This window comes from Camelus ferus, chromosome 23 (assembly GCF_009834535.1).
Source record: "Camelus ferus isolate YT-003-E chromosome 23, BCGSAC_Cfer_1.0, whole genome shotgun sequence".
NCBI classification, from domain to species: Eukaryota; Metazoa; Chordata; class Mammalia; order Artiodactyla; family Camelidae; genus Camelus; species Camelus ferus.
In genome coordinates this window covers 13,718,449-13,743,785 of record NC_045718.1, presented here as the reverse complement: position 1 = coordinate 13,743,785, position 25,337 = coordinate 13,718,449, and the positions used below count along the sequence as shown (strand labels likewise).

Below are 25,337 nucleotides of genomic sequence, written 5' to 3'. Positions count from 1 at the left end.
TAGCCAAATGGTGAGGAACAGATTCCTGGGACTGCCTTGCTTTGAATCCCAGGCTCCATCAAATACCAGCTGAGCAGCCGTGGGAGAGTTGTTCCAGCTCTGTGCCTCAGTTTCTTCATCTGTGAAATGGGAATAGTGACAGTACCTACCTCATAGGTAGCTATGAGGACTTAATTAGGAAACGCATGCAAGGCACTTAGCACAGTGCCTGGAAGCAAGAAAGCACTATATAAAGGGGACCCATGTCTACCAATACAAAAGATGACCAGATGTAGGACACAAAAAACAGCCGAGCAGGCCAGACTGTCTTGTGTTGCTCAGTTTCAGCACATGGCAGGACCTTCTGGTCAACCCTGAGGGGAAGTAGTTTCTCAGAAATCATTCTACAAACCCTCTGGCAGACACAGGCCCACAAGAGGAAAGAGCGCAGACCTGGACTGGGAGAGCGAGAAGAGCAGGGGAAGGACGGGAAAGAGCCCACCTCTAGCCCCACCCTCCGTAACCCACATCCCCAAGTTCCTCTTGGGGCTCCTTTCCAGCCCCTGTAGCCTTTAGACTGAGCTCCCGGGCAGCTCTTGTATTCTTATCAAAAGAAAGAGGAAAGGGGAGAGGGGAGAGAGAAAAAGAGGTGACTTCAGACTTCGACTCCGCCATCAGACCAGGGGTTCCCCCGTTCTCTGCCTAAATCTTCTAGTGCCCTAGAAAATGCAGAGGCCCGGGCTCAAGACAGAGCGTGGTTAACAATTATGGGGCGAGGAAGGAATCAGACTTCTCCCCGGAAGACTGAAGTCGGTCCTTTTCTGCCTCTAATCTTTCCTGTTCCCTAACAATCTCCCTAGGCAGACTCCACGTGAACTCACAGCTGCTTCTCAGAAAACTTTTAAGTGCCATCCCAAGGGCCAGTTAACCTGTCATCCCTCCCTCATCTCCCCCATAAACCACAGCGTTTGTTCCAGAAAGCTGGCCAATTCCACCTTGCCCCTGCATCCCCCGCCCTGACCACCAGAAACACGTGGCTGCACACCCAGGCACACCCGCACACGCTCCGGCGGGGCCTCAGGGACTGGCTGGCCACCCGCCAGCCCCTACCTCTTGCCCACGGGGAGGCGGAGGAGAGGCAGGGAGCAGCTGTTGGCTGGTGATGGCCCCAACCCCAGGGCTGCAGCTGTCACTGACACGGGGGAGGGCGGGGGGAGGATCTGCGCCACACACCAGCCGTCTGTGAAACTGGAGCCAGGCACGGGGCTGAACTGACCCCAGACTCCCCAGGGGAGACCCGTCCACATTCAGCCCTCCGCCCCCTCACCTTGGCAGGCTCTTCCCGCAGTGCTGGGTAGCAACGATGCAGACCTTGAGATGCGTGGGTGCTGGTGCTCAGGGAGAACCCCACATCCGCTGCACTGACTACGTGTGTCCTTGAGTCGGGGGGGAGAAAAGACCAGCCCTGAGGACCGAAAGCCCCGGCTTATACCCATTGGGCCCAAAGAGTTAAGAGATCTTTAGCTTGGAGAGGAGAAATCCTAGCAGGACACAAGCTTTTGTAAGTGATTTAAGGGCTGCCATGTGAGCAAGAGATTAGGTTTATTCTCTGGTGCTCCAGGGATCAGAATGATCCCGGGGAGAAAGTTTTAGGGAGGCAGCTTTCCATTTAACACATGAAGCACCTTCAAATGGCAGGAGTTGGCTTACAATGCAACTGGTGGCTTTAAGAAAGCTGAGCTCCCCATCAAAGAGGTATTCAGACAGGCTCCCTGGCCATCTGACAAGAATGGTGCTGGGAGGGTGTGCGCGGCCCTGGAGGAGGTTGGGAAGGATGGTCTCTGAAGGTCCTTTTAACTTTGAGGGTCCAGTTTCTTGGTCTTCTCCCCCAGACCAGATTCTCTGGTCTCCCTAGAATCTGGACTGAATCCCTGGCCGGAGTTCAACCCAGGCACACTCTATACCTAGGAAGCTTCCAGAGGTTCTGACGCTGTAAGAGAAAGCACGTGGACTGCCCCAAGGGTCTATCCATCCCAACCCTGAACTTTCAGGATCACAGCAATGATCCTGTAGACTATCTGCAAGCCTCCTCTACTGTTTTTCCTTCCCTGTGCCTTCCCAGATTAGTTTGAACTTGAGGAAGCCCACAGCAAAGGGACAGGGTGAGCCCACAACAAATTACACAAGGCCTCTGTAGGACGAGGGGAGTTTCTGCTTAGCCTCCTCTTCTCCCCGGCAGCTCAGCCCCGGTTCCATGATGGGGCCACTGCTTCCATAGCGAAAGACAAGAATTCCCAACCATTAAGGAAAGCAAGCAGTGCCAAAGAGCTCGGTGTACTCTGGGCCATGTCTTATTAACTGGGGAGGCTGGTCTCTGCTGAACCACCTACTGGAAGGAAGAAAGTAGGAGGAATTCCAATTACCATTTTCTGTCTCTATTCCCTGCGTCTCTCCATACTCTTATATAATAATTCCTAGTAAACTCAAAGGTGACACTTAAGTCTCTACCACCCCAAAAGCCCCACAGCTTCTCTTCTTCAAACTCAACATCCTTCTCCCTAATTTAAGCCCTACCCCTCCACACATACACTTACACACACTCCCTTTAGCCTCGATTCAAGGAAGCCGATGCCCTACTTCTCTGACACAGCGAAAGGACGACCAGAGGGAACCTTTTGAGTTCTGATCAAAGAGACTTTGGCTGGGACGGAAAACATCCAGGAGCCATGAGCCTTGAGTCTTCTTGACTGTCGCCCTGCCTCTCTGGGCAGAGAACTGAGGGTAGGCTTGAGGTCCGAGTTCAATGCCAGTTGCTTCAAAAATATAAAGAAAAGGCCAGAAGTTCTCTAAAACATAGGCCTAATTCAAGCATTAGGTAGAAGGCTCCGCTCACCATCTCTTGAAATGTTTTCAGGAAAAGACGCCATAACAGTATGAGTAACAAGGCATCTCAACCTCCAACAGTGAGGACGTTCTTAACGTCTCATTTCAATCTCTCCTGCTGCCTTTCTGCTTACTGCCTGCTCCCTGAACCTAGGCGGTCCTCGAATTTCAGAGATCCTCCAGAGCCCCAGAGATGGTGTCTCAAAAGAACTAGAATGATTAGACACTCTCTGTGAGCAGGGCCGGTGGGACACGGGTGAGCATGTAACTCAGCAGACCCCTCTCAAGGACAAGCCCTCTGTCAAGGAAGCAGGAATCACGGCCTGTGTTCCATGGCACTCAGGAAGGAACATCCCGTGCTTTACCTGCCTCTCAGCATCCATCAGGGGACAGGTGCTCCCTTCTTAACTGCCCAAGCGAGCTGGATGACTTTACCAAGGTCTCTAAGCTTCAGCATCCCACTCTGAATAGGAGAAAGACCCTGAGGTCCTAGGAGGTCTTTTGGTGGGAGGAAGTCTCCTTCCTCAGGGTCCATCCAGGTCCATCCAGGACCCCATCCCAGCGTGCCTAGCCTCCTGCGCTCCAGTACCTGGAGTGGATGCCATCCACGAACGGCCCTCCTCGACCCTTCAGCTGGTCCACCTCTTGGCGCAGCTTCTCAATCTCTTCAGACAGGCGGCCCTGTGCCAGGCAGACCCAGGGTGGAGGTCGGGGTGAGGGAGGGGAAGAGAGGGGAGAAGAGGACAAAGAGGACAGCAGAGTTGGGGAGGAGCAAAAGAATGCACTGCAAAGTCCAAAGCCAGGGGCCTGAGATCAAGCCCACAGACAACACAAAGAGAAGAGGTCCAATTGGAAAGTAAGCAGAAAGGTGGGCAGGGCAGGGCCAGAAGAAGGGTCTGTCTGGAAGGACTCTACCAGAACGGGCCTGCCGAGCCCTCACTACCACACAGACGCATGGCAAACAAGGCTGGGCAGCAGAGGGGCCCCGTGAACTCCGAACCTCACAGACATTCCTGGGGCAGAGGCTGTGGCTTATCCTCCCCAAGTCACTGGACTCTTGCCTCACCAGGTATGAGGCCTCACCAAACTCCTTTGCTGAGTCCTTCCCCGGGCCCTGCCCCTCAGCTACCCGCTCTGCCCTATGCTTAGGGCTTAGTTTCTGTGTTGCAGGCAGGTGGCGATGTATCTACTGTGACGTAAGGTGTGTGCCTGGACAATCAACTGCCCCGGACAGTGCTGGCTATCGGAGACGCTGCATGAAACGGGGCGTGCTCTTTCCTCGCAGCGCGCTCAGCACCCCAGGCTAGCAGGGCTGGCCAGCAGCGGGGTACCTTGTGGTGGTGCTGCTCTTCAATCTGCCGCTGGGAGCTCTCCAGCTCCTGGATCAACGTGTTCTGGGGGAGAACAGCTGTTAGCCAAGAACACCGCCCGCCCGACTCCTCTGCTCCAGCTCAGGCCGCCCCTTCCCGTCCCAGCACTACCTGCCCTCCGGCCTGCTTCCCCGGCCCCACCTTCCCTTGCCGGCTGCCCCACCCACAGCCCAGGCTGCTCCTCCCGCCCTACAGTCCCGCCTCGCCCCGCCCACGCCCCCAGCCCCGCCCCCACGCCGACTCTCCTCTCACATCCCAACCCGACTCCACCCACACCGTCGCCGGACCCGCCCCCTTCCACCAGCCCCGCCCCTCCTGGCAGCCCCGCCCAGGAGCCCGACCACCCACCGCACCTTCTCCTCTAGGGCTGCCATGCGCTCCTTTAGGTGGAGCTGCAGGCGTTCGTTGGACTCGCTAAGCAGCCGGTCCACGGTGTCCGACAGCCGCTTGTTGTGGTCCTCGTTCATCTTCTCCCGCTGGCGCACCTGCAGAGCCAGCCCACCTCGCACCAGGCCACCCCAGGGCCATCTCCCACACTCCAAGGGAGCCACCCATTCCTGCTGTGGTTCCATCCCATTCCCCTGTCCCCTTCTCATCCTCGGGGGGGGGGGGGGGGGGCTCTCTTCAGCTCTCCTGACCATCTCCTCCCACCTCTTTGTGGCTCTGGCTCTGTCCCTAGCCAGGTCCTTCCCCAGCTCCTCCTCCTCCTCCTTTCCCTGTCCAGAGACCATCCTGGGATGCCTGCCCTGAGGCAGAGAGAGGGGCCTGAGAGTCCAGCCTGGTGCCCTCACCCTAGCCAGCTCCTGGTTCTTCTCCTCCAGCTGGCCCTCCAGCTGCCGCAGGTGCTCCTCAATGTTGCCGTGTCGTTCTTCAGCCTGGAGGCAGGAATGGGTCAGTGCAGTCTGTAGATCATCCGCCTTCCTGCTCAGGCCATGTATCCTATGCACCTAGGTGCCAGGGTGGTCTTTGGGGATCAGGGCCTCAGGGACCAAGGAAGCCAAACCCTCTACCTACCATCTTAGAGCAGAACTGCCACCACCATTGGCTTTCTTCCCAAGTACCCCAACCCCTGCCAGGTTTCCCAGCCTCTCCCACCCCCCTATACCCCTTCCTTCCTGCCCAGGGCTAGCTAGCCTTGAAACATCCCAGAGTTGGTACCTCTAGACACTATAAATTCTCCCCACACTTCCTGGGAAAAAACTTCACTTGAAAGCATGAATTACTATAAATTTCCTCTATGCTTCCAGATAGATGGAATTGCACTTAGGAACATGGACCCAAACCAGACCTCCTGGGTTCAAATCCTGACTCCATCCCTTCCTCGCTGTGTGACCTTAGGCAAGTTACTGAACCTCTGCAAGCCTTTGTCTCCTCAACTGTAAGAAGAGCACCCATGCCCACTGCGAGGACTAACCCATGGCAAACACTTAGGGCACAGCAAGCACTCAGCGAATGCTAGCCATGGTGATCACCTCTGTTGTGAAACTTGCCCAGGTAGACAGGTCTCCCCTTCTGTTCATGACAGAGACAGAGACAGAGACCCCGCTCCACTGTCTCCTCTGACAAGATATTCCAGACCATTGTACATCTCACAGTCAGGAAATCCCTCTTTGAAGCCCTTCTACTATGACTCCCTTGACCATCAGTCCACTTCAGCCCACTCCTTGTCAGTTCTGGGAGATGCTAAACTTGACTGCTCAGCGTCCCACACATAACGTCTTCTGCTTCACTTTAAGCTCAGCTCTTCATTCCTAGGGGCCTGAAAAGCCTTAGAGGCCACCAAGCCCAACCTCATCATCCTAGAGACAATGACACAGATATCCAGTTAGGGAGGGAGTGACTTCTCCTAGGTCACAGAGCCAGTCAGTAGCAGGCACAAAGTTGGTCCTGAGTCTACCAAAGTATACCCAGGCTGCAGGTTCCACCCCCAGAACCCCCACCAGGGTGCCACGCTGGCACAGCCCCTGTTCTCCAGAGGTTCTGGGGCCTGATGGTTACTAAATGTTCGTTTCCTTCTATCCATTGCTTGAGGGAGTAGCTATGATGATCCCACGAAAGCCCCTGTCCCACTGCAAACACTCTTAAATTCTCTTGATAAACCCAAAACATGTCGATGTCCATGCATTTACAAAGTTCTTCCAGACCTAGGATGTTTTCAGCCTGCACACCTCCATAAAGTTAACTATCTGTTGGGTAAAATTATATTCCCTTTTATTTGTCCAAAAGCTACAGCCTTCAAACAGCCAGGGGTGGTCCCTGGATATAGAATGCTTCAGTTTGACAAAACAAAACAAAACAAAACAAAACAAAAATTATGCTCGACCTAAACACTCACCCCCTTCAAGGATATATAAACTTGGATCACATCTCCTCTCAGATTTCACCTTTCCAGAATTAAAAGTCTTAATTTCTCCACTCCAGACCCAAACAAAAGGCCATTTTAACCACAAGGGTTATTTTCAAATGATAATCAAAATACTTCGCCCCACGTAATTTCTTCTACTTCTTGAAAGTACTTGCACATCCCTTCTTCTGGGACTGTCACAGCCCTGTGTGGCAATGAGGGCAGGGATAACTCTCCCAGCTGACACACGACAAAGTGTGTTTCCCAGAGTCGGGCAGGGAGAAGCAGTTTCCTGGCTCCCAGCCCAGTGAGCCTCCCAGTCTCTACTCACTGCCCGGCTTCAGAGGAGCGCGGGAAACGGGGAACAGAGGCAGATTCCCAGACCTCTGGCCTACTTGCCTTGGTGAGGGCTGCAATTCTCTGGGCCAGCTCGGCCTCCACCTCCGGCAGTGTCTCAGCCTTGCGCATAGTCTGCTGCAGTTTCTGCTCTGCCACCTCCAGCAGCTCCTGGAGGTGTCTCGCTTTCTCCTCACACTAGCAGAGTGGAGGGGGGGAGAGTCAAGAGGGAGCCCTGAAGCCTACCCCATCCCTGCCCCAGCCTCAGCAGAGTAAAGGTGACAGGTCAGAAGCAGCGAGGGGGCAATCTTGGTTCTTGGCTGCCCAAGACACCTGACTTTCCCTTTCCCAAGGTGACCCTGCCAGCACCTCAAGGTCTTCTGGGCCAAGGGAGTGCTTAGCATGATCATCCAGACCTCCAGGGTCAAGCACCACACCCCCAACCCCATGTGCAGGAGTTACCTGGCGGTGCAGGGACTCCTTATTGGCCAGCTCATTCTCTAGTTTGTCATTGAGGTCATGGATGGATGTGGCCTCACGCTGAGCAGCCAGGTAGCGCTTCTCCAGGGTGGTGATTCGCTCTTCCATGTCCTCCTTCTGGGCCAGAGCCTGGGCAGGAGAGGATAGGATGGGAGGGAAGGTCATCAGCGTCTCCCTACCACGATCCTGTCTGCACCTCCCCACCCACACCTGGCTGGCTGTCTCCCCTCCATATCGCCCCGTCAGTTTCTGACCTTCGCCCACCCTTCCCACCACTCCTCCCCACACTGGGGCCCCACCAAGTGTTCAGTCTTACACTCTCCAGCCGTTGCCTGGCTCCCCTTTAACACCTGGGACACCCAGCGACACCAAATGCCTTCACCCAGAAAGAGAGGGTCTGGCCCAGGCCCTTGCTCACCTCCCGGAGGTCCCGCTGATGCTTGCTGCTCAGTTCCTCTGACTTGATAAGGTCCCGGCGGGCTGTGCCCAAATCCTCCTCAAGTTCAGCCACGGTCGCTGTCAGGGTGACCAGTCGGTCCCGGGCCTGGCTCAGCTCAAAGTTCTGCTTCTCCAGAAGCTCCTGCAGCTCCTCTACCTGGCCCATGCCATCCTCCAGAGACAGTGAGCTATCAGTCAGTCATCAGAGCCCAGGGCATCCCACTCCCCTGCCCTGCCCTGGGGAGGTGGGAAGATGGACAGCACAACCACAGCAGGTCACAGCTCGGCCCCCAGTTTCAGAGCACTCCCTTCCTTCCTCTGGGTTTCACGAGCTGGCTCCAGACAATGACCAAACACCCTTGTTACCTCTTGAAAAACAATCATTTCTAGTTTCCCTGCTATCTCAGCCTCTTGAAACCTAGAAAGGGGCATGACTAGGGGAACAGAGGCTCAGAAAGGGCAGTGGTCTTGCCCGAGATGGACACATGAGTTAGAGGGCACCTAACAATCGCAGTGGACAAACACATTATATGCTTATCAGTGTACATATTAGGCACTAAAACAAAAATCTATAGATTTCTTTATAGATGGGGCAGGGGAAAGAAGGAAAAAGAGAAACGGCAGTATTAGAGAAAGCCCCAGATTCAATTCAAGCAGTTGCTCTACTGAACGAAGGCAGGGCAGGACCCCCATCTTCTGTCTAGGGTAAGATGCCTCCTGCTAGGCAGCTCCCATGACTCACCTTCCACAGGCATTTTGGATCCAGCTCCACAGTCCCCTCCTCTTCTTCCACTCCATCCCGAACCCCTGCCCCCTGCTGCAGGGCCGACACCTGCAGGGCACAGTTCCCAGGACAGTGAGTCAAAGAGAAGAGAATCTCCTATATATTCCAGACCCTTCCAAGTCCCCCACCTCCCCGAGAGAGATGCCTCAATCAGCTTTGGCTAACAGTTCCCAGCCAAGACAGAGGGGAGAAATCTGATGAGTAACAGAGTGGGGGAAGGTTAAGCCAGCCTTGGCTTTCAGGAGCTAGAGTCTAGAGATGGAGGGTGGGCAGCCAGTTTACCTGCTGGTGGGCACCTGCCAGCTGCTCTTCCAAGGTGGTAACTCTCTCCAGGGCTGCCCGAAGACGCTCTCGCACCTGCCCAAGGTAAGGGGAGATGGAGAAAGAAATAGGGACCCCACTGGACTGAGGCCGGAGACACCTGGGCTTGGTCTACCACCACTGAGCACAAGGCAAAGAGAAGGACCTCCCAAAAGGCAAATTTCTGAGAGGGAATCTAATAGGAGGGGCTGAAAATTAGATCAATGGTAGGAGGGAGCCAGCTATGAAGTTAGAGGGCTGTTTTCCCTAAACACGGGATACAGAAATCACAGAGAAGGGATGTTCAGAGGCTCCAGGGAAGCCTGGCTGGATGCAGGGCTGGGGAAGCTGTGGGCCAGCCTGGGTACCTTCTCATCCAGGGCCTTGTGGTGTTCAAACAGCGACTTGAGAGCCTTCAGCACCTCCACCTCACTAGAAACCCCCTGAAGGAGACTGAGCCTGACGCTTCACCACAGTCATCCTCAGTGACCGCTCATGGCGGGACACCAGGCACTCCAGATGTTCCAGAAGCAGCTGGCAGAGAGAGAGAAGGGGGAGGGGTGAGGGGAAGGGCTGTGCCCCAGGGGCTGTAAACAGGGTCCACGCGATCACCCAGCAGATGTGAGTACAGCCATGTGGACCACTGTCAGAATGTTGAAATGCTTTCAGGTGGGTAGACAGCTGCTGCCCGAGTTGAATACCTGCCCCAGGCTAGCTGGCCTGGCCTCCCTCCCAGGGCCGCGCACTTCCCATGACCCCCCCAACTACAGGTGAAAAGTCTAGCACTGATGGTTGAATACAATGACCATCACCCCAGAACATCACGCAGGAAAAGGTTAGGAAGGGACTGGGGCCCTCCCTGTTGGCCCTGGGGACTGTTGGCCCTGGCCCTGGCCATGCCTGCTCCCTTGGTCAAGGGGTTCACTCCCCAGCCCCCCCAACACACACACAAACACACACCAGGTCACTCCACTTACCCTTGTGTTATTCCGCTCTGCTTTCAGCTCTGATATCTCTTCCTCCCTCTCTAGAAGCTGCTCTCGACACATACTCAGCTCCCGGGTTAAGGTGGCAAATTCCTGAAAACCCCCAAGGCCCGTCAGTGCTCGAGGGTCCACCACCTAAGCAGTACCCTGCACGCCCAAGTCAGCGGTGGGATCCTCACACATCCCTTACTTCCACCAACCGCCCCCAGAAAAATCCCTTTCCGTCCACACTGCTAGCATGTGCTTCTCCAGAGGGGAAGCATTCCAAGCACGTGCTGGAATGCAAGGGCACACAGTTAGACATAAGACTGGGGAAGTCGCCAAGTCTGCTCTGCAGCCCCTTCCCCCTCCGGCCACCAGTATAACCTGAGTCTGTCCTCCCTTCCTTTTTGTATTTCTGTCTCCCCAGAAACTCAATGACATTTCTCCATAGAAGTGGATGGAGGGGAGTTTCATTTCTGGTTTGGCGTTAGTAAGGTCCAGAGATTGATGGATATTAGAGAAGGAAGAGAAGGAGGCTTAGAAGTGAGTGTCCTGGAGAGCTCTCTTCCACCACCTCCCCAGGGCTCTGCAGGTTGCAGGTAGTTGGAGAAATAAGGTGATTGAAGGATCCACCTACCTGGGAACAAGGGAGCATGAAGACCTGCCCCGTCGGCAGTGTGGCTTCAGCCCTGGTTCACTGCATCCTGGGGCCTGATGCCAGGACACTTGCCCTGGCTTTACAGAATACCCCTGCTCCAAACATCCCTTCAAGGGGCCCCGTTCCCACACTGTCAGGCCCAGACACCCTCAGAGACCTTTCCAGCCCACTCTCCTCCATCAGGACAAGCATACAGGGTGACAGGCTGACCCTACAGATCCAGCCCCATCATATCTATTTATTGAATTAGACATCACCTAATTTCAGAAAAGGTTTTAGATAAGTGGTCCAAACTGTGGATGCCCAGTGTCTGGGAGTGACCGAGTAGTGGCCACAGCCCCATCCTAACCTGGGGCCTCTCTCACGTACAAAGGACACATCACTGAAGGAAGAATTCCAAAGCAATCCCCTCTTATCACTCCAAAGGGGACAAGAAGGGCTGTGGGAAGGAGACAAGGGACACAGGATGCCGAAGCCTGAGAAGCCTTAGACCTCTGACCGTGTTTGTGATTACTGCCTTCCTGCCAAGGCCATGGCCAAAGGTAGTCAAGCAACTCACAGCCTGGAGGCCAAACCCGGCCCCAGTGCCTCTTCCCTACTCAGCTCACACACGTGAACACACACACACGCACGTCTGTACCTCGACACAGGACTCGATGGCACTCCCCCACCCTATACCACGACACCACCATCAAAGGTCTGGCACTCTCTCCTCCCCTGTCCTCAGGCTCAGCTGCCGCCTGGTCTGCCCACCCCAGGATGCCTCCCCCTTTCCTCCCCAACTCTGACCCCTCTGACACGGCGCTGCCAGGGTCCCCTCCCCGAAGCACAATGTTGTCTACGCCGTTACATGTAAACGTATCCTGCTTTTCAAGCTTCTCTTTCACGGTTCCTTTCTGACACCTGAAGACCTGGTCAACGTGGGTCACCTGCTGTTTCAGTCACTAGTAAGCTTCTTAATTCCACACCTTTGCTCAAAGGGCTCCCTCCCCCGAGAAAACCCAGTCCCCTGTCCCCACCTGATGAAATCACGCCCATCTTTCAAAGCCCATCTCAGAGGGCCTGCTTCCTTGGGACCTTCTAGACTTCCCAGTGGGAGGCTCGCTCTCTCTCCTCTGAAAGCTGTTTGGAGCAGCGGTTAAGAACACCAGTTTGGGAGCCCATCGCTTAACCACAAACACTGGGAGCACCTACCATGCATCAGGTGCCGTGCTGGTCACTGGAGACAGAGTAACAAGAAAGGCGTGACCCTTGCCCTCACAGAGCTCCCAGTGCGGGGCTAAGCTCTGCCCATGACCTGTGTGACCTTGGACAAGAAATCTAGCCTTTTGAACCTCTAATCTTAAAGACAGACATACAGTCCTCCCTCAAGGGCGGCCACGAGGACCAATGAGCTGGCAGCTACTTTAACAGTGAACACTGTTTTAACAGCCCTTTTGGGGGCCTCCCTTCCTCCACGCTCTCTTCCAGGCCTGTGGGTTGTCGTCTGTCTCCTTTCCGGTGTGTGAGCTCCCCAGGGGCAGGGACTGGCTCCTTCATCCCAGGGCTTGGTCAGGGCCCAGAACACAGTGGGGTAGGAAGGGGCCACCTCCCACCCCAATTCCTGTCTGTAAAGCATCATGAGACTCTGCCCCCTTCCCCCAAACACTTCTGAGCCCTGGGTAGGAAACCCGCCCACCGTGGTCCTTCTCCCTACGTGTGGGGGGAGGGCCTGGGGCTGAGTCCTGCCTGGTCTGGCCCCGGGGCTGCCTCCCCCAGTGATGGTGACACTAGCACCAGCCTCACAGCGGTGAGAACTCAGGGAGGTAAATCCCAGACAGAGCGCTCAGCACACAGGAGACACCCAGCGAATGGTGACTGTTACTGCTGGTGGTGGCGCTGACTGCGGAGAATGAGACAGGTGTCACAGCTCTGCCCGTAATTTTCCATGTGATGCCTGTTTTTTTTTTTTTTCATCTGTGCAGTGAGAGGTGGACTAGATTATCTCTGAGTCTTCTCCCGGCTCCACTCTCTGTGGCTTCTCACCCACGACGTCCAAGAATAGGGCACCAGTGAGGAGCCACCAGGGCGGAGATGTCTTTCCAGTCTCGGGTGCCACCTGCTGGCCCAGTGGGCTCACTGCGGTTGGCCACTAAGGCTGGATTATATCCCTACACCAAAGTCCATCCTTTTCTCCAGGTGAAGCCAGTACCAGGTGGAGGCATTTGGGAACAACAAGGAAAGGTTTCATGAAGCGAGGTGAAGGAGAGGAAATTCTCTGCGAATCCCATTTGTCGATATGCCAACAGATGCAGAAAGCTGAGGGCCCAGAGGGTGCCAGGTGGGTGAGGGAAGGGGAGGTATGGACCATCGGGCCTTACCTGGGGGAGGGCAGAGTTAAGGTGGCGCTGGAGCTGGTCCCGCTCATGCAGGGCATCCTGAAGCCGGCTCTGTGTCGCCGCCAAAGTCTCTTGACTCTCCCGAAGGGATTCCAGCAGTTTCTCCCGCTCATCCAGCATGTTTACCATCAGCTGCTCAAAGTTGGCGTCAGTATCGGTGCCATGGGGAGGCCCCAGCGGGTCCCCCTCGTTGATTGTGGGCATCACTTCACACATGGTGGGGGTGGGCAGGGTCTTCTCAGAATCAGGGGACGGGGGGGGGTTCACAGGGTTGGCACCTCCAAGGGGACCCAGCGCATGGGTCTCAGAGCAGGCAGTGCCAGATGAGGGAACAGGTGGGCAGGGGCTTCGCCCGTGGCATCAGTTGCTCTTGGTCTGAAAGGGGCCTGGTGCCCAGAGCGCCCCTGTGGAATGGAGCTGGAGGGCCTGGCTTAACCTCTCGGGGCTGGGGCTGGGGGCCCTGTGTCCCCAGACGAGCAGGCAGCAGCTGAGTGTGGCCATGACAGGCAGGGAGAGCAGGGCTGGAAGTGGGCCCTTCGCTTAGACTGAGCACTGGAGCCTGGCAGAGTCCCAGCTGGGTCCAGCGACAACCATTGTTTCTGGAGGGCAGGGGTCTGTGGGAGAAGAGAGTGCTGTGAGGACCAGATGAGCAGGAGGTGGGTGAGGGGTGAGGAGGCAGGGACCTGGATCAGAACGGGGTGGGGGGGTTGGCATACACCCCTTCTCCGGGCTTAACTCACTCGAGATGGTGCCTTCCTTGGTCCTCCCAAGAAAGGCACATGCCCACTGCTGTAGCCTCTGCCTCCCGCTTCCCCCACCCTCAGCTGTCGGAGGTGCAGCCGCAGTGGAGTGGTTCCTCCACCCACGTGGCTTGCTGGCCAAATATAGAAATGATTCAGTAAGCAGCCAGGGAGCAGCCAGAGGCTGCCCAGAGTCCTCCTGAGACCTGGGGCTGGGAGAGTGGGAGGAGTGGACATAGGGTCTCCGACCCTTCCCCTCCCTCATAGCCTTCTCCTCCACATCCAGGCCAAGGCAAGCACAGACGGGGTTAAGGGGCTCTTAGTGGGCGTGAGTCCCTTGCAGGCCGTACTACTTGGGTCACAGGAAACAAGGCCAGAGTAGCTCCTACTGGCAGAGGAGCAGTCAGGGCTTTCTGTACATCCTTTAGGGGGAAGGCTCTGGCTCAAATCACCCCCAACCCCTGAAACCGGGCAGAAAGCGCCTTCCATTCTGAATTCATGACCTGCCAGCTCTGGGCTGGAGCAGGGACTGAATGATGTGAAGGAACCCAGGGGTGACGTGGGGGTGGGGAAGTCACTCTCCTAGGGCAGAGCTGCCGTACTGGGGGTCCCCTGCTCGTGGCGGGGAATCTTCTCCCTCCGTGTAACTGACCAGAGCTGGCACTGCCAGAAGGCACCCACTAAGGTGGGCAGCATGAGCACAGCCTGGCAGTAACGCCGGGAGCCTGGAACAGGGAAGCCTGGTGGTCAGAGCAAAGGAAGGCGAACTGAGGAAGGCAGCACACAGCTGGGAATTTCTCTGCCTGCCGTTGGCTCGGCTTCCAACCTCCCTGCTCACTGCTGGAAGCCACCACCTGAATCGGTTTTCGGATGGAGCTGTCTTCAGAACCCCTGTTGCATCAGAATGAGAGGTGAGGCACCCAGCACAGTGATGGGCACACGGGAGATGCCCCATAAATGGTGCTTCCCTTTCTTCCCCACACTCTCCCCACTTGGGAGACACAGGGACAGCTTCTTGTCCACCTCTCAGGTGGCAGACTGGGCCACAAGCATATTGGGAGGGGCAGGGAGAGGAGAGGTGGCATCTGGATCCAGCGTGAGTTGGGAAGTCACACCCGGGCAGCCCCTCACCTGTGGCAGGCTGAACTCAGCAGGGGAACCAAAAAAGAGTCAGGCCTCTTCTACCTGAAGCCACCTGTCATCCCCTCATTCCCCCGCCCCCAGAAATGGGGGACAGCCAGAGTGAGGCTGGGGAGGAATGCGGGGTGGGCCTGGATCAAAGTTAGAGCACCGGGCTGAGAGCCCCCAGCTCACAGCCACAGCCATTCCCAGAGGAGGGCCCAGCAGGTCAGGCGGCACGGGGACATGCCCACACTCGCACACTCACACCCGCACATGTGCGCAGGCAGACACAGGGACAAGGAGACTTAGGATATACACATGTCCCCTGTCACAGAGACTGGACAAAACTGACGCAGGGATCCTTGCCCCAAGCGGGACAGCCACTGTGGAGGGCAGGGTCCCAAGAGGTGAAAAGTAGCACCCTGGTCTGCACCCTGCCTACCCCAACATCCCTGCCCCACAGAGCAGCTGGGAGCAGATGGGAGGGGCTGCTACCCCAGTCTGGCCAGAGCTGCCATCTCACTGATGAGCAATTCCTCTGATTCTCCCACCAGCTGTGCCCAGGCCCCTTCACCTGACAAGTTCCAACCTGTGAGGCTGAAAGGCCTCATTGGCCCCACCACACCTCTCCAAGTTATCAACAGCCAGGCCCTCATCCCTTCCCATGCCCCCATCCCCAAGAAGAAATGAGAAAGCAGAAGAGAAGGCCCTTCTGGGGAAGGGGCCCCCTGTGGCAGAGGCTGTCCTTGGGAGAAGGATAGAGTGTGCTCAGGAGCTCACGGACCCAGTCCAGCCCACCTCCAGGCAGTGCAGCAGAAGAGGGAGCCCAGAGCTGGGACTTCCGACCAGCTGGGTGACCTCGGGCTTGTCATGACCTACTGAAGCCTCTGCTTTAAGACAGAACCCACGACCCTTGTTGAGCCCACCTCAGAAGGATGAGATCGTGAGTAAACACAGCTTGGAAAAGCAGAAAGTGCCCCACGACTGTAGGGGAGTATGAATTACCTCAGTAGTGGGCAAAGGTGGGCCTCTGGGTGGGGTTTTAACGGCTCCTTGCGGGAAAGGGGTTGGGACCTCAGGCTACCCACGGTGATGTGCTGCCTATTTGGTCCAACTTGGCCTCCCCAAATCCTCCCGGTCATTCTGGCAACTGAGAAACTGGCTTCGGTGCCAGCCCTTTCCCAGACTCCCTGCAAACCAGGGGCCAGGTAGCCAATCCACTTTTCCCTGGAGAAATGGCATCACATAAAACGTGCAGACAAGGTGAGCCCAGAGGGAGACGCCACGCAGACGCCCCTGAGATGACTGTCTGGGACCTCGTGCCCCTGGCCCTGCCGCCTGCACAAGCACAGTGAGCAGAAGGGAGCCTGAGGACAACCATGTCGGGTGTCTGGCTCCTCCTGGCTCCCCGACCGTCTTTAAATAGCGCAATTACCATCTCAGCCTAACAGAAGCCTCTTCAACTCCTGCACAATTCCTAAGTGACACTCACAGGTCTGGATTCAGAGGCGAAAGCTACCAGCCCCAAAGCATACACTTGCCAGGGGCCCTGCTGGGGAGGAGTGTGGGCAGGCTGTGAACAACACAAGAGGGCTCCGGAGGGAGCTGGTGCGAGTGTGGGTGTGTGGAGGGAAGGGTCGGATGCAAACCAGGCCTCTGGCTTATAAACACAGAAGAGGCAGACTCTGAGGCCTCGGGCTTCGCAAAAGGCACCTCCAACTTGTCCTAACAAACAAGAGGGATGGGCACTTGGGTCTGATGCTCTGGCCGGCCACACACACACAGGCTGGCTCCCCACTGCCCCACCAGATGGCAGGCCCCACCACGGTGACAGAGCTCAGCCAGGGCAAAGCTGCCGGCTCCCGGAGGCCAAAGGGCTGTGTGGGCCACAAGCCAGGCAAAGAGGGAGCCCCACGGCGAGAGGCCCTTCAGGGTAAAGAGACAGAGGAGGAGGCTCAGACACCCACTCAACTGGAGGGAGGGTGAAGGGCTGAGGGGGTGGGGAGGCAGGTGGTCACCTAGGAAAACAGTAACAGTTTTAACAGCAGCTATGATTCGTTCAGCATTTACCACGTGCCAGACACTGGGCTGCCAGTCGACATGTTAACTTCCTCTCATCCTCACAATTCCTGGGCAAGGAAGACACAATCCTTCTCCCCATTTCACAGACTTGAGAATCGGGACTCAGAGTCATGTAACCAAGTCTACACAGCTAGCAAGATCAAGAGTAAGGAATTCCAGTCAGTCTGAGTCCAGAGAGGGGCAGGGGATGGAGGAAGAGGGAGTGGACACGTCTCCTTCAGGCATCATTTTCTTCCAAGGAGCCAAGGCACTTGGGCCCCAACACTTCTCGCCCTCATCCAGGGTGATGGCAGTCCGGGGTCGCGCACCTCGGCCCTCCTGGACCGATTCCGCTCTAGCCTGGGGAAGGCCCCTGCACAGCAGGCATCGTGGTCACGAGGCACCCACTTACCCATGGGAAGTGATCCATCTCCAAGACCTCATCCATCACCTGCTCAGATCTCTCCCCTCCTCCCTCTAGCCAGCTCCACACTGAATTGTAAGGAGACTTGCTGGGTCCCCCACACCACACCACACTCCCACTGCCACAGGAATGACAGAAACACATTCCCCTGAGCCCTCAGCTCCTCTCACCTTGTGGGGCTTCCTAGTGGGATGAAGTCTAGCTCCCCACCTCTCTCTCCCTCGAACCCAGAAGCCTCTCCTCCTCCCTCGTTCCTCTCCCTGTCCAGCTCAACACCCCAGGAAGCTTTGCCCTCACTCATGCCCTCCTCCTAAAGCCCAGGTGGTTCCCCCCCCACCAGCGTGCTCCCTAGCCTCGCTCACTGTCACGCTCCCGGGGTCCACCCATTTACTGCTCAGAGTTTCTAGCAGCTCACCTGGACTGCCTCAGTCTCTTTCCGTGTTAGTCTAAGGAACTTCTGGTCACCCTTCTAAACTCATGTTAAACGCCGCTTCCTTGATGGAGCCTTTCCTGATTCCCCCACAGGTGACACTGACACTTCCACTGACCCAGCACAACCTTTCCCTCTGTTTGTGACCCAGCATCTCATCTGAAGACTCCAGGGTAAGAACGAAATGCTAATCATCTTTGGATGCTCCAGCACTTAGCAGGGTCCCAACATACAAGGAGCTGAATGGCTACATGTGACAGACTTTAGGGAAGTCCATCTCTGACTGACTTTATAGAAGCGGATCTCTAAAATAGGAAGAAAACAAAACTGACTCGAGGCCTGGGAATAAGCTCATTTGTCTTGCCCTTGGACAACTGAAAGCATCCTGACAGCCAGACAGGGACCACTCCTGCCTTGAAAGGCAGACTCTGGAGCAGCTTGATGGGACTGAATGCTGGCTCCTCCACTGACCATGCATGTGACTCTGGAAAGACACCTAAACTCTCTGAGCCTCAGTTCCTCATCTGTGAAATGGGGATAATGATAATACTCACCTCAGACAGCTGATGTGAGGATGGCTAGAGTCAACACATGCAAAGTGCTGACATGAGTGTCCAGCGAACACAGTACGTGTTAACTCTGAGCACCCCAGGCTCCTGAAGGACCTCAAGGCTGGGCCCACACCAGGTGCAATAAGAAAATGGAAAACCTTTACTGCTGGCCACAGATTCCTTTAAAAGTACCCAGTTGTCTGGGCCCCTAAAAGACCAGTGGCAAGACTCTGTCTCTCTGGGCTTCAAGTTCTCAAATCTGGAAAACGAAGGTCATAAGACACAACACCCACTCCAGTGACCTCATGGTTTGTCATGAGGGTCAAAGGAGGCAAGAGACATGTAACTGTTCTGAGAAGCATAAAACGCTACCCGAGCACAGGTTGGCACCGACTGCCAGCTCAGATGCTCAACTTTCGAACGTCGGCACATTCAGGCAGATGCTGGAAGACGGATGCCCACCTGACAGGCTCCTCCGGGCCCGTATCTGTGGATTCCATCTCTGATCTCTGCAGCTGCTCCCCAGGAGTTTTATGAGCCACCTCTTGCCAAGACATGACCTATCATTTGGGTGAGCATACAACTTACCGTCCAAACCAAGACGGCATGGAATGCAAGCACGGTTACCAGCCACACCAGGACACAGGTATAAATCGCAGCTGCCCCAGGACCTGGCCATACGGTCTCTCATCCTCACCACCCAGGAGGACCGATGTCAAAGGCTAGTGGGGACAGGAAGATTGCGAGTCTCTGTGCACCCCCTCCAAATACTTCCTCTTCTAAAATAACCAAAGTTACAGCCATCACAACTACCCCTTTGGGTTAAGGCAGGGACCTGCAAACTGGGCTTCAAGACGCAGCACCTTGAGTGGCAGCCTGGGACCTAAAAAGGTCAAAGAGGTGAGACAGTGCAAAGGGCTCTGAAGGCTCTTTCCTTTCTTTCATCTCACCAACTTCAAATCTGTCAACCTTACTGGACATCTGATTAAGATTTCATTTGTATAAAAGGGTTTCCAGGCTAAAAAGCAGTTAGAAGATCCCCAGTAGGCATTGTCTACAGAGGCCTCTGCAAAAATAAACCCATGTTCTCTAGAGGGGCAGCACATCAATGCGACAGAGCGAAACAAACACCTGGGAGGGCCACGCAGGTGACACTGGAGACCCACCAGCTATTTCCCACGTTCTAAATGTCTAAGAGACATCATTTACTTACAAAAGCTAAAGACTGCACCACTGAACAGGGCACATGGCTTTGGCCAAACTGACATCATGAGTACAGTAACCCTAGCCATCCTCCGCTGATCAGAGCCACTGATAAACACTTCCATATGTCCTCCAGTAATGCTTGCACAAGAAGAAACAAAGTAGTAAGTGTGGTGTATTTAGAGACTAAAAATCTTCCCAACTAGAGGTCTGTGTGGAAGCAATGTGGGTCCTCTGGTGTCGAAAAAAAGTTGCTCAGAAGTTTCTGCACCAGTAGATCAGCCCATCAGACTAGGGAGCTATTAGGCAGCAGAAAACAGAAGTGCTCGAAGAGTAATCAGGAACACCATGGAGGGGTGCCGTCAGGTGCTGGGGTGTGAAAGGTCCAGAGCGCACAGAGCTGCCCAGAGAAATGCAGGCACCATGAAAAGTCTGCACGTGTACATGGTCACAAATGCGCGTAGAGGTATGTGCGGTTGTGAGAGAGAGAGAATATGTCAGGGGGGTGTATTCATGCAACAGAATGTGTAAGTGGACAGGCATGAGAACTCGTGGTGTGGATGTGTAATCATGAAAGTGTGTGTGTGTCAGAGTATACTCACGATAACGGGGGCCTGAGTGTGCGTGGGTATGGATAACAGCGAGACTGCATGGGGATGCATGTGGTTCCGAGTGTATGTCAGGGCTCACAGTGCTATGACTGTGGTCCTGAGAATGCATGTGTGTCTGTGCAGCCATGAGAGTGAGCACACGTGGTTACACAGGCACTGGCACATGGGCAGTCATGAAATCACCTACGTTCACAAGAGCACTTGGGTGCTGTGAGAACTCTGCCTGCATGCGGGATCATGAAAGCACACTGCTGGTCATGAAAGAGCAGTGAGCGCACGTGTGGTCCTGAAATTCTGTGAGAATGTGTGAGAGGGAAAGGAGGGAAGGATGGGGATGATAATGAACGAATGGAAATTCCACCTGTTCCAGGTGATTTGCCCCAAACAAGGGCCAAAAGTTCGGGGTACTCCACAACTGGTCTGGTGCGAGTTGAGGTCAAGGAACCGGGCCCAACACATCCTTCTACTCATCACCACCCACCAGGGCCGCACTGCAGGGTCTCCCAAGCCCGGGGCTCCATGTGCATTAGAGATGGCAGTGGTCACAGCCTAAACCCATACCACACCTCCCATGGGACGGCCCAGGCCAAGCTCCCAGCCTGGCCCCACTTCCCAGGCCCTCCTCTTGGCAGCTCCCCTCTAAGCCAAACACAGGAAAGCCCTCTTCTGTGGTAGTTGTTGAGAATGTCTACTATCCAGCACCCCTGCTCCCCACTACCCCCACCGGGAAATGCAGATTCCTACTTGAAAGGTTCTCTGAGGTCCTGAAGGCCAACCTCCCACCCTGGGTGGGAGCTCCTTCCACAGCATCCCTGAGCACTCAGTCTTTACTTGATCACCTTCAGGAACAAGGAGCTCACTACTGAATGAGGAAGCCCTCATTGTCCTAAGGGAGTTTTTTCTTAAATTGAATGGAAACCTATCTCTCCTTTAAAATGACAGTTGTCCTGGTGGAGGGTATAGCTCAAGTGGTAGAGCGTATGCTTAGCATGCGCAAGGTCATGGGTTCAATCCCCAGTACCTCCTCTAAAAATAAACAAGCCTAATTACCTCCCTCCCACCAAAATAAAACAATTAAATAATACAATAATAAGTAAAATGACAGTTATCTACCTGAAGACAGTGGCCACGAAGTCACATCAGACATGCATTTAATTTGTGAGAATTCAACGCCACTGGCTGGGCAAAGTGAGCAACAGAGGCCTCCAAATGCAAACCAACTATTTCCTCTGACACTTAACTACAAAAGTACACTGCACTCCTTTAAATCACTGTATACATTATGTATTTTTATAATTACTATATAATGTATACTTTATCTGTATGTTACTATTATTATTCAGAATTATAAACCTAAACCCACATACCATGCTTCATAGATTTGGGGACTTTTACTTTACCGCCTACAGAATCTAATGCCCCTCACTGATAGAACACCACTGTATTGAGTCCCCAGAGGATCCACTGCTTCTGTTCAAATATTTCTAGTTGCAAGGAGGCCCTGCTTCACTGAACCCAGGGAATGCAAAGACAGACAGACCTCTTCAATTTAATTCAACAATTACTATGAGTAGATTTCCTATTCTCTAATAGATTACTTACTGAGCTAAGAATTGTTAGGGATACAAAAGGCAAGTATGACCTCAACCCTTAAGAAGTTCACAGTCTACTTGAGAAAACAGAAGATATACAAGTAATCATCTGAGAGCAGTAACAGAGCGGCACGTGACCAAATACTCAGTCCCTGGCCCAGCCCGGGGTTCAGTGCCGGGCACCAACTGGAGTGTGACCAATTAAATTAACCGGTGGCAGTTTCTCCTCCAGCTCTTTCAGAATGAAACAGCCCCAGCCAAGGTCTTTCAGCCCCTGACCGACAGGCAAGAAGCTGCTCTGGGCTAGAACTGACTTGACCTGGGGGAAGAGAAGATATTTGAGGGAGGTGGTGGTGGGGTGCAGCTCCTAAGCTCTCTGAAAGCAGAGGAATGAGCTGGGCGGTGATCATGCTTTTTGTGTGACTGGTAAGCCAGAGGCCAGGAGATGAGAGGGGAGTCCTCAGGCTCCGCCCGGCCTCGAGTCTCATACCATCCTGGCTCAGAGCCCCTTCCCCCAGTGCTATTTCCCCATGACGTTCTCAGTTACCAAAGGTCCCTCCCAGTTCAGTGAAGGCTGAGGGTCCCCTAGAAGCAGCCCCTCTCAGAGTCGACCCAGCGCCAGCATCCCTCTGAGTACTTTTCACTCCGTTGTCCATCCCAAGTGCCACCCTCCTGGAAGCCAGCACCCTCTGCCCTCCAGAGCTAATTATAGCTCAGTGAGCTAGCAGACCAGAGAGGGGACATATGGTAACTTCATGTGGCTGCAACACACACACATGCCTCTCCCTCTGAGCCCACTCCCTCCCCTCCATTTCTCCCAGTTCCCTACCTGGGACCTAGACTCTGAGGCAGCCTTCACTCCCTTAGTGCCCCCTACTCCATACCACCTCCTCCTCTCCAGCGCGCACACCACACACAACTCCAGACCGCTCAGAAAGCATACCATGGGTTTCTACAGCAACCCATCCAAGGGCCTAAATCCCACAGGAGGGTATCCTGGCATAAAAAGACCTCGCTGTCCTCCCTCAGTATCCTAAAGCTCTGTTGGCTCCCAGCTCCCTGGCCCTGCTGAGCCTTCACCCCCGCCTCACTACCATGCAGCTTTCTCCTCCGTTCCCCTGGTCTCCTCTCCCCTGCTATCCTCAGAGACTCTGCCAGGACCTACAGGCAATCCTTGACAACTCTTTCCAACGCTAAGATTTCAGCCACTAACGCAGAGAGGAGACCCAGGAGCCTGGCTGCCTGCCCTGCCCTGCCCCTCCAATCTCTCTCTACCACCCAGCTGCCAGACCTCATACATGCCACGGTTCTGGCATCATGATATGCTCAGTAGCCGCTGGATACCACCATGACATGCCCAGATACCACTGGATGAGATTTCCTTCCACATCCCCTCTCCCCTCACTTTCCTATCTTCCAGAGATGGCGGCTCCATGGTGCGGGGTGTCTAGTGCATCCTTGGCCCCCGATAATCATTGTGCCACTCATCATCTCAATATTCTGAGATACCACTTATCCCAGGCAAACTCCTCAGGCCTCAGGACAAAGTCCTAGCAAATAGCCAAAGGAAGTCATTCAAGCTGTTCCTTTTCTGAAGGCAGCTTCCCTTGGGGCTGCCTGTCTAATTAACAGTGGTAGGGGGTGGGTGGGCTGGAACCAGTGCAGACAGCTGTTTGAGAGCAAGTGGCCATGTCTTTTTCTAATCCAACAGCAATGTAACAAAATTGAGGCAGGTGGCGGGGAGCTGTTAACAGAGGGCCTACTGTGTGCACTTTTCAGGTGCTCCATGGCCCTAAGTTGCCTTCAGAACACTTACCACCTAGCATGGTGTCTGGCACATAGTAGGTGCCCAATAAATGTTTGCTGGATGTGAACAAAGTACCAGGTACCAGTTCCAGCTGGAAAGACTGACGGAAGAGCCTGAAACCTGGCCACTGGAGGGGCCCCTTACACTCCCACCAGGAGGGAATCTCCAGGCTAAGCAGAGCCTCCTCCTTAAAGAACAGCAGCCAATTCCCCTGTCCCTTTACAGCGTACCTCTCCTCAAAGGTGACATTAGCACTTAATGGCACCTTGTCCTCAATCCCTCCTTCTCAAAACAAACAAAAATAACAGCCACACCACCTTTCCAAATCCTCCAACCAGACCTCTCTCTCCCTCCCCACCACCAAACTGTATTGGAAAACATCCCTACTGCGTGGTCGAAAATCAACTCCTCACTCCCCTCCTCCCACTTCGGGAATCTCGATCCCAGCCCTCCTTTCCGGTTGCGCCCACCTTTACCCCCACTCTGAACAGATCGGCCGCTCCTTCCACTCCACCGCCCTGGCACTGCGGAGATCGGGGCATCTGTGGCACAGCCTGAGACTGGCAGTTCGCGGAATGGAGAGCTAGCGATATTAAGACCGGGTGATCTGAGCAACGCGGGAAGGGTTAAGACCCCCGGGGAGCGCGAAGACCTCAGCACCTCTTGTGCCCAAGGAGCGGAGCTGGCCCAGGCACTTCTTTTCTGACTCTCCTGGAGGGGAACTAGGGGCGCAGTCCATCCGGTTCCCACCAGGAGACTTGCCAACTCAGGCCCCCTCCCAGCATCGGAGCTGAGGACGAACTCCACGCCCTCCCCGCAAATCGGGCATTCCCCCCGCCCCTCACCCCGGCCACTCTCACCCACAAGGGCACAGTGCGCTGCAAATGCTGGTGAGGGGCGGCAGAGGGGGCAGTATCGATGCCTACGGGAAAGGACACATTGGAGTAAAAAGATGCTGTTTCCCAAAAAGCGCTAGACTGAGACCCTCTCCCCCCCGCCCCGCCCTCCGCAAACTGTGAGGGGAGCTGAAGGTGGGAAAGAGGGGCATCCTTCCCTCAACCCGGGCTCTGGAGCTCACCTGCGGGCAATCGTAGAAGGCCGGGGAGCCCAGCTCGGAGCAGGAGGCCACCCCCGACCGGGGTCGCGGGGCGCGTCTCAGGAAGCAGAGCAGGCGCGGAGGCAGCCGCAGCCTCCCCCAGCGCCTAAGCGCCCCGCCTCGGGGCCCCACCCCCTCCTGCTGCGGACCGTCCTTGGCCCCACCCCGGGGGCGGGGCCTGGCCGGCTCCCTCGAGGCCACGCCCACGCCCCTCGCACAGTGACACGGGAGCCGCGTTGATGAGGCGCGCCATCTTGGTTCAGCTTGGAGAGGCCCGTATGAGGAGCAGCGCTGGGGTTCTACCCAACGCCAGTGAAGTGGCAGAGCCCAGGGGTGCCCTGCCTCCCGTCCCGTGAGGCTCAGCACACGTCCCTTTGAACCCCTTTTGTCTCTAACCACCTGCTCCCTAAATCGGCCTCAGTACTGGCGTTATTGTTGCCAATGGGCTGTCACCTTTCACACTCCTGCGCCCACTTACTACTTTTCTTTTGGTTGCACGCATTTTTTTAAGTGGAGAAACTTGAAATCCAGGTAACATTCCCATTAGCGTGTACTTCAGCAAATTGTGTCACTTGCCTGAATCAAGCATTTGGCTGTGTTAACACTGTTACTACAAACTGAAACGTTTGTCTTATTATACATAGTATGAACACTCTTAATGCCAAAATTCCTGACAAATTTTAGTTAAATCTCTCCATCTTCCTGAATTGCTCCTTACCCTATCCCCTGTGGCTATTAATGCATCCTCCCATCTGGTTTGTGAAGTTTCATCACAGTGCCTA

General features: G+C 55.1%; 1 protein-coding gene across 1 annotated transcript in view; it reads right to left on the bottom strand.

The window, feature by feature from the left end:
- Window positions 1-24,679, bottom strand: part of PPFIA4 (PTPRF interacting protein alpha 4) — a 48,686-nt gene extending 24,007 nt beyond the window's left edge. Inside the window, 15 exon segments of the mRNA XM_032466669.1 lie at window positions 1,307-1,415; window positions 3,452-3,543; window positions 4,194-4,256; window positions 4,586-4,717; window positions 5,024-5,107; window positions 6,976-7,110; window positions 7,375-7,521; window positions 7,811-8,002; window positions 8,573-8,662; window positions 8,897-8,971; window positions 9,283-9,357; window positions 9,359-9,448; window positions 9,892-9,993; window positions 12,901-13,532; window positions 24,538-24,679. Coding sequence (XP_032322560.1) covers window positions 1,307-1,415; window positions 3,452-3,543; window positions 4,194-4,256; window positions 4,586-4,717; window positions 5,024-5,107; window positions 6,976-7,110; window positions 7,375-7,521; window positions 7,811-8,002; window positions 8,573-8,662; window positions 8,897-8,971; window positions 9,283-9,357; window positions 9,359-9,448; window positions 9,892-9,993; window positions 12,901-13,134 — 1,620 coding nt within the window. The 5' untranslated portion in view covers window positions 13,135-13,532; window positions 24,538-24,679.
- Window positions 24,680-25,337: the final 658 nt, after the last annotated feature.